Genomic DNA, 15,745 nt, shown 5'->3' with positions numbered 1-15,745 from the left:
TTGTTAGCACGGAGTGGATACTGGCTGGAACCAGTTAAATAATAAATGAACTTTGGGAGCGATGAAATGTGAACTGAAATGTAGAACTTGAGAGCGGAGAAATAATAATTCCGGTGGAGAGTGGTAAAGTGTAGAAAGGACACCGGCCCTTTAAGGGAAGCTGTATTCTGCTGGAAGCTGAGGCTGGAAGCAGGTAGTGTTGTAGCTGGAAACAGATGAATCCACAATGGATTGGAGAGTCAGGCTACACCGCAGGTGGAATGCTGGTGCGGGTCTCTATGGTGGAAGTCTTGAGACAGGAGCTGGAACCTGGAAGACAATCATAGAAGAGAGACAAACAGGAACTAGGTTTGACAACCAAAGCACTGACGTCTTCCTTGCTCAGGCACAGCTTACTTATACCTGCAGCAAGGAAGGGGTTGGCTAGGCAATTATGCAAATCAACAATACAAACAGCAGATTGGTGGAAATGATCAGATGACAGAATCCAAGATGGCTGCGCCCATGCAGACACTTGGAGGGAAGTTTGGTTTGTAATCCATGTGGTCTGGGAAACAGTAATGGCGGCGCCGGCCAGCGGAGACAGGAAACGCCAGGCTGATAGATGCACATTTAACCACGCGGGCACAGCGGAGGCCGCGGCTGATGAAAACACCACTCTGACACTCTGCATGTGGAAACTCAGGAACAGCGGAATCTGGTCCTGGAACGCTGAGCCCGCCTTAGGAGGCATCTGAAGGGTAAGTAATGGCGTCCAGATACCCGGATCGTGACAATACCTACCACCTAACCGTGGTTTTTTTTTCATTCTTTATACCGTCATAGTGTCATCCTAATTGTTACGAGTATACTACTATCTCTTTATCAACCAGTGTACAGTGCGGTAGTTCACGGCTGTGGCTACCTCTGTGTCGGCACACGGCAGGCAGTCCGTCCGACCAGAATTGTATTATTTATTATTATATACCTACCACCTAACCGTGGTTTTTTTTTCATTCTTTATACCGTCATAGTGTCATCCTAATTGTTACGAGTATACTACTATCTCTTTATCAACCAGTGTACAGTGCGGTAGTTCACGGCTGTGGCTACCTCTGTGTCGGCACACGGCAGGCAGTCCGTCCGACCAGAATTGTATTATTTATTATTATATACCTACCACCTAACCGTGGTTTTTTTTTCATTCTTTATACCGTCATAGTGTCATCCTAATTGTTACGAGTATACTACTATCTCTTTATCAACCAGTGTACAGTGCGGTAGTTCACGGCTGTGGCTACCTCTGTGTCGGCACACGGCAGGCAGTCCGTCCGACCAGAATTGTATTATTTATTATTATATACCTACCACCTAACCGTGTTTTTTTTTTCATTCTTTATACCGTCATAGTGTCATCCTAATTGTTACGAGTATACTACTATCTCTTTATCAACCAGTGTACAGTGCGGTAGTTCACGGCTGTGGCTACCTCTGTGTCGGCACACGGCAGGCAGTCCGTCCGACCAGAATTGTATTATTTATTATTATATACCTACCACCTAACCGTGGTTTTTTTTTCATTCTTTATACCGTCATAGTGTCATCCTAATTGTTACGAGTATACTACTATCTCTTTATCAACCAGTGTACAGTGCGGTAGTTCACGGCTGTGGCTACCTCTGTGTCGGCACACGGCAGGCAGTCCGTCCGACCAGAATTGTATTATTTATTATTATATACCTACCACCTAACCGTGGTTTTTTTTTCATTCTTTATACCGTCATAGTGTCATCCTAATTGTTACGAGTATACTACTATCTCTTTATCAACCAGTGTACAGTGCGGTAGTTCACGGCTGTGGCTACCTCTGTGTCGGCACACGGCAGGCAGTCCGTCCGACCAGAATTGTATTATTTATTATTATATACCTACCACCTAACCGTGGTTTTTTTTTCATTCTTTATACCGTCATAGTGTCATCCTAATTGTTACGAGTATACTACTATCTCTTTATCAACCAGTGTACAGTGCGGTAGTTCACGGCTGTGGCTACCTCTGTGTCGGCACACGGCAGGCAGTCCGTCCGACCAGAATTGTATTATTTATTATTATATACCTACCACCTAACCGTGGTTTTTTTTTCATTCTTTATACCGTCATAGTGTCATCCTAATTGTTACGAGTATACTACTATCTCTTTATCAACCAGTGTACAGTGCGGTAGTTCACGGCTGTGGCTACCTCTGTGTCGGCACACGGCAGGCAGTCCGTCCGACCAGAATTGTATTATTTATTATTATATACCTACCACCTAACCGTGGTTTTTTTTTCATTCTTTATACCGTCATAGTGTCATCCTAATTGTTACGAGTATACTACTATCTCTTTATCAACCAGTGTACAGTGCGGTAGTTCACGGCTGTGGCTACCTCTGTGTCGGCACACGGCAGGCAGTCCGTCCGACCAGAATTGTATTATTTATTATTATATACCTACCACCTAACCGTGGTTTTTTTTCCATTCTTTATACCGTCATAGTGTCATCCTAATTGTTACGAGTATACTACTATCTCTTTATCAACCAGTGTACAGTGCGGTAGTTCACGGCTGTGGCTACCTCTGTGTCGGCACACGGCAGGCAGTCCGTCCGACCAGAATTGTATTATTTATTATTATATACCTACCACCTAACCGTGGTTTTTTTTTCATTCTTTATACCGTCATAGTGTCATCCTAATTGTTACGAGTATACTACTATCTCTTTATCAACCAGTGTACAGTGCGGTAGTTCACGGCTGTGGCTACCTCTGTGTCGGCACACGGCAGGCAGTCCGTCCGACCAGAATTGTATTATTTATTATTATATACCTACCACCTAACCGTGGTTTTTTTTTCATTCTTTATACCGTCATAGTGTCATCCTAATTGTTACGAGTATACTACTATCTCTTTATCAACCAGTGTACAGTGCGGTAGTTCACGGCTGTGGCTACCTCTGTGTCGGCACACGGCAGGCAGTCCGTCCGACCAGAATTGTATTATTTATTATTATATACCTACCACCTAACCGTGGTTTTTTTTTCATTCTTTATACCGTCATAGTGTCATCCTAATTGTTACGAGTATACTACTATCTCTTTATCAACCAGTGTACAGTGCGGTAGTTCACGGCTGTGGCTACCTCTGTGTCGGCACACGGCAGGCAGTCCGTCCGACCAGAATTGTATTATTTATTATTATATACCTACCACCTAACCGTGGTTTTTTTTTCATTCTTTATACCGTCATAGTGTCATCCTAATTGTTACGAGTATACTACTATCTCTTTATCAACCAGTGTACAGTGCGGTTTTTTTATACCGTGGTTTTTTTATACCGTGGTTTTTTTATACCGTGGTTTTTTTATACCGTGGTTTTTTTATACCGTGGTTTTTTTTATACCGTGGTTTTTTTATACCGTGGTTTTTATACCGTGGTTTTTTTATACCGTGGTTTTTTTATGCCGTGGTTTTTTTATACCGTGGTTTTTTTATACCACCTAACCGTGGCAGTCCGTCCATAATTGTATATATAGTATACTAGTATCCAATCCATCCATCTCCATTGTTTACCTGAGGTGCCTTTTAGTTCTGCCTATAAAATATGGAGAACAAAAAAGTTGAGGTTCCAAAATTAGGGAAAGATCAAGATCCACTTCCACCTCGTGCTGAAGCTGCTGCCACTAGTCATGGCCGAGACGATGAAATGCCAGCAACGTCGTCTGCCAAGGCCGATGCCCAATGTCATAGTACAGAGCATGTCAAATCCAAAACACCAAATATCAGAAAAAAAAAGACTCCAAAACCTAAAATAAAATTGTCGGAGGAGAAGCGTAAACTTGCCAATATGCCATTTACCACACGGAGTGGCAAGGAACGGCTGAGGCCCTGGCCTATGTTCATGGCTAGTGGTTCAGCTTCACATGAGGATGGAAGCACTCAGCCTCTCGCTAGAAAAATGAAACGACTCAAGCTGGCAAAAGCACAGCAAAGAACTGTGCGTTCTTCGAAATCCCAAATCCACAAGGAGAGTCCAATTGTGTCGGTTGCGATGCCTGACCTTCCCAACACTGGATGTGAAGAGCATGCGCCTTCCACCATTTGCACGCCCCCTGCAAGTGCTGGAAGGAGCACCCGCAGTCCAGTTCCTGATAGTGAGATTGAAGATGTCAGTGTTGAAGTCCACCAGGATGCGGAGGATATGGGTGTTGCTGGCGCTGGGGAGGAAATTGACCAGGAGGATTCTGATGGTGAGGTGGTTTGTTTAAGTCAGGCACCCGGGGAGACACCTGTTGTCCGTGGGAGGAATATGGCCGTTGACATGCCAGGAGAAAATACCAAAAAAATCAGCTCTTCGGTGTGGAGGTATTTCACCAGAAATGCGGACAACAGGTGTCAAGCCGTGTGCTCCCTTTGTCAAGCTGTAATAAGTAGGGGTAAGGACGTTAACCACCTCGGAACATCCTCCCTTATACGTCACCTGCAGCGCATTCATAATAAGTCAGTGACAAGTTCAAAAACTTTGGGTGACAGCGGAAGCACTCCACTGACCAGTAAATCCCTTCCTCTTGTAACCAAGCTCACGCAAACCACCCCACCAACTCCCTCAGTGTCAATTTCCTCCTTCCCCAGGAATGCCAATAGTCCTGCAGGCCATGTCACTGGCAATTCTGACGAGTCCTCTCCTGCCTGGGATTCCTCCGATGCATCCTTGCGTGTAACGCCTACTGCTGCTGGCGCTGCTGTTGTTGCTGCTGGGAGTCGATGGTCATCCCAGAGGGGAAGTCGTAAGACCACTTTTACTACTTCCACCAAGCAATTGACTGTCCAACAGTCATTTGCGAGGAAGATTAAATATCACAGCAGTCATCCTACTGCAAAGCGGATAACTGAGGCCTTGACATCCTGGGTGGTGAGAAACGTGGTTCCGGTATCCATCATTACTGCAGAGCCAACTAGAGACTTGTTGGAGGTACTGTGTCCCCGGTACCAAATACCATCTAGGTTCCATTTCTCTAGGGTTGCGATACCGAAAATGTACACAGACCTCAGAAAAAGAGTCACCAGTGTCCTAAAAAATGCAGCTGTACCCAATGTCCACTTAACCACGGACATGTGGACAAGTGGAGCAGGGCAGGGTCAGGACTATATGACTGTGACAGCCCACTGGGTAGATGTATGGACTCCCGCCGCAAGAACAGCAGCGGCGGCACCAGTAGCAGCATCTCGCAAACGCCAACTCGTTCCTAGGCAGGCTACGCTTTGTATCACCGGTTTCCAGAATACGCACACAGCTGAAAACCTCTTACGGCAACTGAGGAAGATCATCGCGGAATGGCTTACCCCAATTGGACTCTCCTGTGGATTTGTGGCATCGGACAACGCCAGCAATATTGTGCGTGCATTACATCTGGGCAAATTCCAGCACGTCCCATGTTTTGCACATACCTTGAATTTGGTGGTGCAGAATTTTTTAAAAAACGACAGGGGCGTGCAAGAGATGCTGGCGGTGGCCAGAAAAATTGCGGGACACTTTCGGCGTACAGGCAGCACGTACAGAAGACTGGAGCACCACCAAAAACGCCTGAACCTGCCCTGCCATCATCTGAAGCAGGAGGTGGTAACGAGGTGGAATTCAACCCTCTATATGCTTCAGAGGTTGGAGGAGCAGCAAAAGGCCATTCAAGCCTATACAACTGACCACGATATAGGAGGTGGAATGCACCTGTCTCAAGCGCAGTGGAGAATGATTTCAACGTTGTGCAAAGTTCTGATGCCCTTTGAACTTGCCACACGTGAAGTCAGTTCAGACACTGCCAGCCTGAGTCAGGTCATTCCCCTCATCAGGCTTTTGCAGAAGAAGCTGGAGACATTGAAGGAGGAGCTAAGACAGAGCGATTCCGCTAGGCATGTGGGACTTGTGGATGGAGCCCTTAATTCGCTTAACAAGGATTCACGGGTGGTCAATCTGTTGAAATCAGAGCACTACATTTTGGCCACCGTGCTCGATCCTAGATTTAAAACCTACCTTGGATCTCTCTTTCCGGCGCACACAAGTCTGCTGGGTTTAAAAGACCTGCTGGTGAGAAAATTGTCAAGTCAAGCGGAACGCGACCTGTCAACATCTCCTCCTTCACATTCTCCCGCAACTGGGGGTGCGAGGAAAAGGCTCAGAATTCCGAGCCCACCCGCTGGCGGTGATGCAGGGCAGTCTGGAGCGACTGCTGATGCTGACATCTGGTCCGGACTGAAGGACCTGACAACCATTACGGACATGTCGTCTACTGTCACTGCATATGATTCTATCACCATTGATAGAATGGTGGAGGATTATATGAGTGACCGCATCCAAGTAGGCACGTCACACAGTCCGTACTTATACTGGCAGGAAAAAGAGGCAATTTGGAGGCCCTTGCACAAACTGGCTTTATTCTACCTAAGTTGCCCTCCCACAAGTGTGTACTCCGAAAGAGTGTTTAGTGCCGCCGCTCACCTTGTCAGCAATCGGCGTACGAGGTTACATCCAGAAAATGTGGAGAAGATGATGTTCATTAAAATGAATTATAATCAATTCCTCCGCGGAGACATTGACCAGCAGCAATTGCCTCCACAAAGTACACAGGGAGCTGACATGGTGGATTCCAGTGGGGACGAATTGATAATCTGTGAGGAGGGGGATGTACACGGTGATATATCGGAGGATGATGATGAGGTGGACATCTTGCCTCTGTAGAGCCAGTTTGTGCAAGGAGAGATTAATTGCTTCTTTTTGGGTGGGGGTCCAAACCAACCCGTCATTTCAGTCACAGTCGTGTGGCAGACCCTGTCACTGAAATGATGGGTTGGTTAAAGTGTGCATGTCCTGTTTTGTTTATAGTTACAACATAAGGGTGGGTGGGAAGGGCCCAAGGACAATTCCATCTTGCACCTCTTTTTTCTTTTATTTTTCTTTGCGTCATGTGCTGTTTGGGGAGGGTTTTTTGGAAGGGACATCCTGCGTGACACTGCAGTGCCACTCCTAGATGGGCCCGGTGTTTGTGTCGGCCACTAGGGTCGCTTATCTTTCTCACACAGTCAGCTACCTCATTGCGCCTCTTTTTTTCTTTGCGTCATGTGCTGTTTGGGGAGGGTTTTTTGGAAGGGACATCCTGCGTGACACTGCAGTGCCACTCCTAGATGGGCCCGGTGTTTGTGTCGGCCACTAGGGTCGCTTATCTTTCTCACACACACAGTCAGCTACCTCATTGTGCCTCTTTTTTTCTTTGCGTCATGTGCTGTTTGGGGAGGGTTTTTTGGAAGGGACATCCTGCGTGACACTGCAGTGCCACTCCTAGATGGGCACGGTGTTTGTGTCGGCCACTAGGGTCGCTTATCTTTCTCACACACACAGTCAGCTACCTCATTGTGCCTCTTTTTTTCTTTGCGTCATGTGCTGTTTGGGGAGGGTTTTTTGGAAGGGACATCCTGCGTGACACTGCAGTGCCACTCCTAGATGGGCCCGGTGTTTGTGTCGGCCACTAGGGTCGCTTATCTTTCTCACACACACAGTCAGCTACCTCATTGTGCCTCTTTTTTTCTTTGCGTCATGTGCTGTTTGGGGAGGGTTTTTTGGAAGGGACATCCTGCGTGACACTGCAGTGCCACTCCTAGATGGGCCCGGTGTTTGTGTCGGCCACTAGGGTCGCTTATCTTTCTCACACAGTCAGCTACCTCATTGCGCCTCTTTTTTTCTTTGCGTCATGTGCTGTTTGGGGAGGGTTTTTTGGAAGGGACATCCTGCGTGACACTGCAGTGCCACTCCTAGATGGGCCCGGTGTTTGTGTCGGCCACTAGGGTCGCTTATCTTTCTCACACAGTCAGCTACCTCATTGCGCCTCTTTTTTTCTTTGCGTCATGTGCTGTTTGGGGAGGGTTTTTTGGAAGGGACATCCTGCGTGACACTGCAGTGCCACTCCTAGATGGGCACGGTGTTTGTGTCGGCCACTAGGGTCGCTTATCTTTCTCACACACACAGTCAGCTACCTCATTGTGCCTCTTTTTTTCTTTGCGTCATGTGCTGTTTGGGGAGGGTTTTTTGGAAGGGACATCCTGCGTGACACTGCAGTGCCACTCCTAGATGGGCACGGTGTTTGTGTCGGCCACTAGGGTCGCTTATCTTACTCACACAGCGACCTCGGTGCAAATTTTAGGACTAAAAATAATATTGTGAGGTGTGAGGTGTTCAGAATAGGCTGAAAATGAGTGGAAATTATGTTTTTTGAGGTTAATAATACTTTGGGATTAAAATTACCCCCAAATTCTATGATTTAAGCTGTTTTTTAGTGTTTTTTGAAAAAAACACCCGAATCCAAAACACACCCGAATCCGACAAAAAAAACCCGGTGAGGTTTTGCCAAAACGCGGTCGAACCCAAAACACGGCCGCGGAACCGAACCCAAAACCAAAACACAAAACCCGAAAAATTTCCGGCGCTCATCACTAAAAAATACTCCCGTCCTTAGCAATATTACAATAAAAACAAGAACAATATAAAAGTAAAGAAAGAAGAAAAGACCTAGAGAAGGAGAAAGGAATTGAGGATGATATTCCGTGAATTTCAATACTTATGATGTTGAAGGGACGGCTGTAGTAGTATAGGTGTGTGATTCTTTAAAGGCTAGCCAGCTAAACCATGTGGATGTAAATTTGGGGTTTGGAAGTTTCAAGGACTGGTTAAGTTCTTCCATACTAATATAATAATCCACCCTCTGGAACCAACGAGAGATCGGAGGACATGTATGGGATTTCCAAAAGCATGGTATAGTTGCCCTGGCAGCATTCATTAGGTGTCTAAGTAGTGAGTTCTTATAAATTGACAGAGGGATATCCATCAAGTTAAATAGCCAAAACTCAGGTGTGAAAGGTAAGGATAAGCTAGTCAAATCACTTGTAACCTTGTGGACAGTCCTCCAAAAGACTATCAATATCGGGCACTCCAACGAAATATGAAGGGGTGTGCCTCTTGCCTGTTTGCAATGCCAGCAGGGGTCAGGTACAGATGGGAACATTTTATGAAGCTGCAATGGGCATCTATACCATCTAGCCAGAATTTTGTATTGAGTTGCCAGCACTTGGAGCGAGGAAGAGCTGGCAAAAGTTTATGTGTAAATACGGGCCCATTGGTTCTCCTCTAGATCTCTACCAAGGTCCCTCTGCCAGGCTAACACATAGGACGGCGGTTGAGAACAGACACCATCAGAGCACAATTTATATAGTTGGGAGATCAGATGTTGCGGAGGTGCGTCAGTCAGACATAGCAGTTCAAACTTAGGTCGCGCTAAAGAACCCTTATATTTATCACTGGCAGCGTTTTTTTCTAATAAAAACAAGGTTTATTATTATTATGTTAACTTTATAAAATAGTAATAAAACAATTCATACTAATTGGAATGCATTTAAAACAAATTTCATAACGGAATCATATGTATCCACATTGCTCCTCAAGGGGAAATTATTTGATGTAAGTTCCTCCACGATGGTACCGCCTACTGAGAAAGTCACCGGAGGTGACGAAACGCGTCTAGGACTCCCACCCGTCATCGCCCGTTATCCTTTATACTGGAGCTCAGATACGCTATCCTGGAGACGTATCCGCTGAGGCATCTAAAAAGCATCCCGCTGATGTTCGGAGACACGGAACAACCATTGCCATAGCACCCGAGGACGCTCGGAACACGCCCACCTCCTCTAATCTTGGAATAGGTCCCTGCCATTTGGGATAGAGTGGGTAAATGCTACCGAACTTACATATCATAGTCAGATGCCGCTAATTACCAGGATTCCTCACGGACACCTGTTTTAGAACTCTCCAGACGGGCAATAAAATACTGCTTATTTTGAAGCGTTAAATCCATCTTTTATATATTCTGGACTCCAGTTAACCTTGTCAATATTGACTTGTAATCATTGTTACTATTTGGAATGGGAACTATCCAAATTCTACATTGTATACAGTGGAGGAACTTACATCAAATAATTCCCCCTTGAGGAGCAATGTGGATACATATGATTCTGTTATGAAATTTGTTTTAAATGCATTCTAATTAGTATGAATTGTTTTATTACTATTTTATGAAGTTAACATAATAATAATAAACCTTGTTTTTATTCGAAAAAAACGCTGGCAGTGATAAATATAAGGGTTCTTTAGCGCGACCTTTCTTTTCTTTTTCTCATTTCGATTGTTCACTTGAAACCTCCACAGAAAGGTTTCTAAGGTTGCTTGCAATTGCACTTTTACTTTTTTGTCTCAGGAGAATATTAATTAGCACAGAAATATAGTTCCACTTCCGCGCTCTAGACATTTGTTTGGTGTTTTGTCAGTTCAAACTTAGTAGGAGATCTACGGGATGTACCAGCTGGCAGAGAGGCTGCATAATGTTGGGCCTGAAGATAGAACCAAAAGGAGTGGGCAGGAATATTGTGGTCTTTTTGGAGTTCTGCAAAGGACCGCACCCCACCATCAGAGAGCAAGTGGGATATTCGAGTGATACCTGCTGACATCCAGCATGTTATTCCAGTTGCCGAGCAACCTGGAAGGAAGTCAGGGTTCTCAAATAGAGGGGTAGGCCACGAAATACCCGGGCTAAAAAATGAAAGTTGTCTATACTTTTTCCACGTTTGAAGTGTGGGTGTCAGTGTAGGGTGTTTCAGACGGGGGCATTTTTTAATCCAAGGTAGGACGTGAGATGGAGTATCAGTTGCGTGATTTACTATCAATGGCCATTGTTTTGAGATAGGTAATCTGGACATCTCGACAATTCTGGCTAGGTGAGTGGGCATGGTTGTATGTGAAAAAATGTGGTAGCTGAAGGCCCCCCTAAAACAGCTCAGTATTAGAGTGGATTGTGGAATCCGAGGCCTAACAGATCCCCATATAAATCTTAATGTTAAACATTGCAGCTCTTTAAAGAATGACATAGGTATAGCAATGGGCAAGGTTTGAAATAGATACAAAATTTTGGGCAGAATATTCATTTTAATTGTGTTAAGTCTACCCAGCCAGGACAACTTCAATGATGACCACTTCAAAAAATCTATTTTAATGTGTAGGAGCAATGGAGGGAAGTTGAGCTGATAAAGTTGTGAGACGTCTGGGGATAGAATAATTCCCAGGTATTTAAGTTGGGACGTGTGCCAGGAAAAGGGAAAATAATTTTGAAGGCCTGAGACCACTGATGGAGGAGATGATATGTTCAGGGCTATCGATTTTAAATAGTTTATCTTAAAGTTGGAAACTAGGCTGAATCTATCAAATTCGCGCATCAGGGCAGGAAGGGAAGTTACTGGCAAGGAGATAGTGGCAAGAAGCTCATCTGGGAAAAACGCTAGTTTGAATACATGATGACCCAGCGATATACCTTTAATATCCTTGTTTGCTCGTATAGCTCTCACCAATGCCTCCATACACAAGACGAATATGAGGGGGGATAATGGGCACCCCTGTCTAGTACCATTTTTGATTAAAAAGGGAACAGAGAGGGCCCCATTGACTCGTACTCGAGCAGGAGGGGATTGGTAAAGAGCTAAAATGCGGTGAAGGCAGAAAGGCCCTAAAGCCAAACGTCGGAGAAGGCCCCTCATGAACTGCCAGTCAATCCTGTCAAAAGCCTTCTTCGCGTCTGTAGAGAGAAGAATAGTGTGGGGACCGTGTATAGTTACATGGTGGATTAGATCAATGATTTTAGTGGTATTGTCCTTAGCTTCCCGTCCTTGAATAAAACCAACCTGATCGCCATGTATCAAACTTGGGAGAAGACGGCCCAACCTATTAGCAAGCATTTTTGCGTAGAGTTTTATGTCATTATTTAACAGGGAGATCGGCCTGTAACTAGAGCACTGAGAGGAGTCATTACCTTCTTTAGGGATCACAGTGATATGAGCCTTAAGACAATGTGAGGAAAAAGCAGTATCTTTAGAAATTGTATTGCAGGCTCGCAGAAAAAGGGGCATGAGGTGAGATCGAAATGACTTGTAGTATGCCACCAGAAATCCATCTGGACCCGGGCTTTTCCCGATAGGTGTGGAAGACAGGGAAAAGTCCAATTCTTCCATGGTGAACGGTTGTTCGAGAGAAGCTATATCTTCATCTTGAAGTCTAGGGAACGCAACCGAAGAAAGATAACTGTTAACCGCCTCAGAGGGTGAAGGTACTGTAGTCTGAGTTTGGGTTCTCCTCAAGTTATAAAGATCAGTGTAATAGTCTTGAAACGCTGCCGCAATCTGTGGAAAGGAATGCACTGTGGTCCCACCAGGGACCTTTACTGAGCGAACAAATGTATGTGATCTTTGGGCTCTCAGTGCTCTAGCCAACATAGAGCCAGGTTTATCCTCCCATTGGTAGAATTTGTGGAGGCTTTTCCGTAGGACCCATTTAGTTTTGTCTTGGAGAAGCTTATTAAGCGTTGTTCTAGTTTCAGTGAGCTCCCGTAACACAGCCTCGTATAGCGAAGACTTATGGTGTGTCTCGAGCTGTTGGATGTGAGCTAGTAGCTGTCTACGTTGGGATTCTTTCTCCTTCTTTAATTGAGACCCAATTGAATACACTTACCATCACAAAACACATTTATGCGCCTCCCAGACCGCAACAGCAGAAGTATCGGGGATATCATTCCAAGAAATAGAATGTATTATAGCGTGAGAAAGTTCCACAGCCGTATGTGGATCATGCAGAAGGAGCTCATTAAACCGCCATGTCCAGGGTCTAGGGGGCGCATCAGGGGGAGTTATGGTTGCAAAAATTGGGGCGTGGTCTGACCATGTGATTTGGCCAACACGGGTATCAGAAAAAAGCTGCAAGTTTCTATGATCTATCAGAAAATAGTCGATACGCGTATAAACTGAATGGGGTGGGGAAAAATAAGTGTAGTTCTCTGACAGTAGGGTGTTGGATCCTCCAGACGTCTATCAACTGATGTTCATGTAATGTCTGGCATATTTTACGATGGTCCTTCAATAAGATATGGGAGGACCCAAAGGAACAATCCAATGGGGGCTCAAGAGACCAATTAAAGTCGCCATCTATAACCAGACAGCCTTCTCTCAGTGGGGTCACCAGATGGAACATTTTCAAGAAAAACTGTTTTGTTTTGTATTAGGGAAGAACACGTTGACAAATGTAAACAGTTGATTGAATGGTTTGCATTTCAACAGCTGGCATCTACCTTAAATCAGTATGTGGTGTGAGATTTCTGTTAATGGAAGTCTGTGGGAGAGCAATATGGCTGTTCCCAAAGATTTACCCAGGGAGTTGTTACTACAAAATACATGGGGATAGTAGTATTTACCGAGTCGAGGAGCAGCAGACTGTTTGAAGTGCATTTCTTGCAGGAAAGCTACACTCACTCGCTCTGTGTGAAGTTCTCGTAAGAGAGTGGGCGTTTTTCAGGCATATTAAGGCCCTTCACATTGAAGGAGCATAGTTTGACAGTCATTGAGCTAGGTGGCACCATGGGAAAAGAAAATACGCAAACATAGCAAATAGGCAACAACACCGAACCACGGCAAAACAAGAGGAGTAGACAACCTCAATGTGAGACACATAGAAATAAAGTGCAGGAAAAAAGAAAAGGAAAAGGGAGTAAAGACAGGAAACAAGATAAAACGGTAAAGCGTATGTAACGATAGAAGAAGGGAAAGAGAAGTGGAAATACTGGGGGTAATTCCAAGTTGATCGCAGCAGGAATTTTGTTAGCAGTTGGGAAAAACCATGTGCACTGCAGGGGAGGCAGATATAACATGTGCAGAAAGAGTTAGATTTGGGTGGGTTATTTTGTTTCTGTGCAGGGTAAATACTGGCTGCTTTATTTTTACACTGCAAATTAGATTGCAGATTGAACACACCACACCCAAATCTAACTCTCTCTGCACATGTTAAATCTGCCTCCCCTGCAGTGCACATGGTTTTGCCCAACTGCTAACAAAATTCCTGCTGCGATCAACTTGGAATTACCCCCACTGAACGTAAAAATACAATGTTGTGCTAGCTAGCACAAAGGAAGATATTCTGCTGTTGGAGCATGTGGGGTGTAACCATCACCCCATGCTCCAAGTTCGGACTGCGGAACAACCCAACTGGGGAAGGGTAGCTGCAGCGTTTATCGGGAACCTATATGCACGGCTCAGTGAGAATGCGGCTTGTCAAAGTGTAGAGAGTAAAAACCGTACACATGCAAACATTAGGAAACGGTACATGACACATTAAACTGAAAACACAAAAGTAACATTAAGGCTACAAGAAGTCCCAAAAGACAGTTGAACAGGGAAGAAGCAAACCATGATGCAGTTAAAAAATGAACAGGGAATCAGGTAGACTTGTATACTACAGAGTAACATATAACAGTGCTATAAGCATGAATCAAACATTGTGAATGTATACATATCTGTAGTGTCATGAGTGGCAACTCAGGCAAAGTTGACAAGGATCATGTCCGCCAAGACAGTCCATCAAGTGACTGAGGAAGCATGGCCCCTGCTCGTTGAAGAAGGGTTCTGCTTCCGCCTTGTCACAGAAGTCCAAGGCGGTCTCGGAGCGGGTAGAGTCGGGTGCTCGAGGCGAGTACGAAGCATGGTCCAATCTTCCAGATGCGGTTTAGGTATAAAGAGAGCGAAACAGAACTGTTCGAGGTCACTAGGTGACTGTAAGACCAGTTGGCGGCCTTCGTGAGAGGCTTGTATGTTCAAAGGGAAACCCCAACGAAACCGAATGTTCTTTTTCCGGAGAGCGGCCGTGAGGGGTTTTAACAAGCCCCTCTGTTGGAGGGTGTGCCATGAGAGGTCTTGGAATATTTGGATCTTGGTTCCATTGTATTCAATCCCATCAAGTTTACGGGCCTTGCCGAGGATGTCCTCTTTAACATGGTGGTAATGGAGGCAACAGATAACATCAGTAGGCGCCTCAGATGGAAGACCCTTCGGGCGTAAAGCGCGATGCGCCCAATCAAACAGGATCGTGTTGTCTGGAGGGGCATCGGCAATCTCATTGAAGATCTTAGTGAGAGTATCGACAATATGTGGCCCTTGTACATCTTCAGGGAGATCACGCACGCTAATGTTGTTCCACTTCCCCTATTATCCAGGTCATCAAGACTCGTTGCATGGTCCGCAGTTCTTGTGCATGTAGTGAGACCGATTCTCTGAGCTGTCTGTGGGATGAGTCGAGTTCCTCTAAATGGTCCTCTGCATCCGAGACCAGGTTGGACATGTGTGAGAGTTCTGCCTTAAGTGTAGAGATCTCCACTTTGATGGTGGCATTTATCTTCTTCTCCAATTCTACAAAGTCCTGTTTCGTGGGCAGATCATCTTTGGTAGGAAGAGAGCGGAGGTGAGACAAAATATCCGCCATGTTAGGATCTACAGTAGCAACTGGGCTTCGGGGGACCTGTGACGCCATTACCGTATTTACTGACAGTGGAGAAGTAGAAACGTAATCAGCATCTGACGGACTCGTGGCTGTCTCAGGAGTTAAATATCTGTATAAACTGGATTGGGCGGGGGAGGTAGCGGCCTGCTTGGAGCCAGATGGCTGCTTTCCCTTTTTGGTTCTTCCCATTAAAGTAGTGGAATGTAGAGGGGCGTCTTAGATGTCATGGAATGTAGCCTCCCGGAATGTGCACAATGCAGTTACCAGCATAATCATACAGGATGGGTTCCCACGTGTCAGCCAGCAGCAGCCATCCCCATAATCTCAG

At 45.3% G+C, this 15,745-nt stretch overlaps 1 protein-coding gene across 1 annotated transcript in view; it reads right to left on the bottom strand.

Moving 5' to 3' along the window:
- MUC16 (mucin 16, cell surface associated) overlaps nt 1–15,399 on the bottom strand; it is a 208,623-nt gene extending 193,224 nt beyond the window's left edge. Inside the window, exons 1-2 of the mRNA XM_063955513.1 lie at nt 15,184–15,399; nt 11,343–12,575 (exon numbers count right to left, since the gene is read on the bottom strand). Of these exons, the coding sequence (XP_063811583.1) occupies nt 11,343–12,575; nt 15,184–15,399 (1,449 nt within the window). The remainder of the gene's footprint in view (nt 1–11,342; nt 12,576–15,183) is intronic.
- Between the last annotated feature and the right edge of the window lie 346 nt (nt 15,400–15,745).

The sequence above is a fragment of the Pseudophryne corroboree genome, chromosome 1 (assembly GCF_028390025.1).
Source record: "Pseudophryne corroboree isolate aPseCor3 chromosome 1, aPseCor3.hap2, whole genome shotgun sequence".
Taxonomy (NCBI): domain Eukaryota; kingdom Metazoa; phylum Chordata; class Amphibia; order Anura; family Myobatrachidae; genus Pseudophryne; species Pseudophryne corroboree.
Note: the sequence above shows the minus strand (reverse complement) of the source record. Positions and strands in the feature narration are given on the sequence as shown.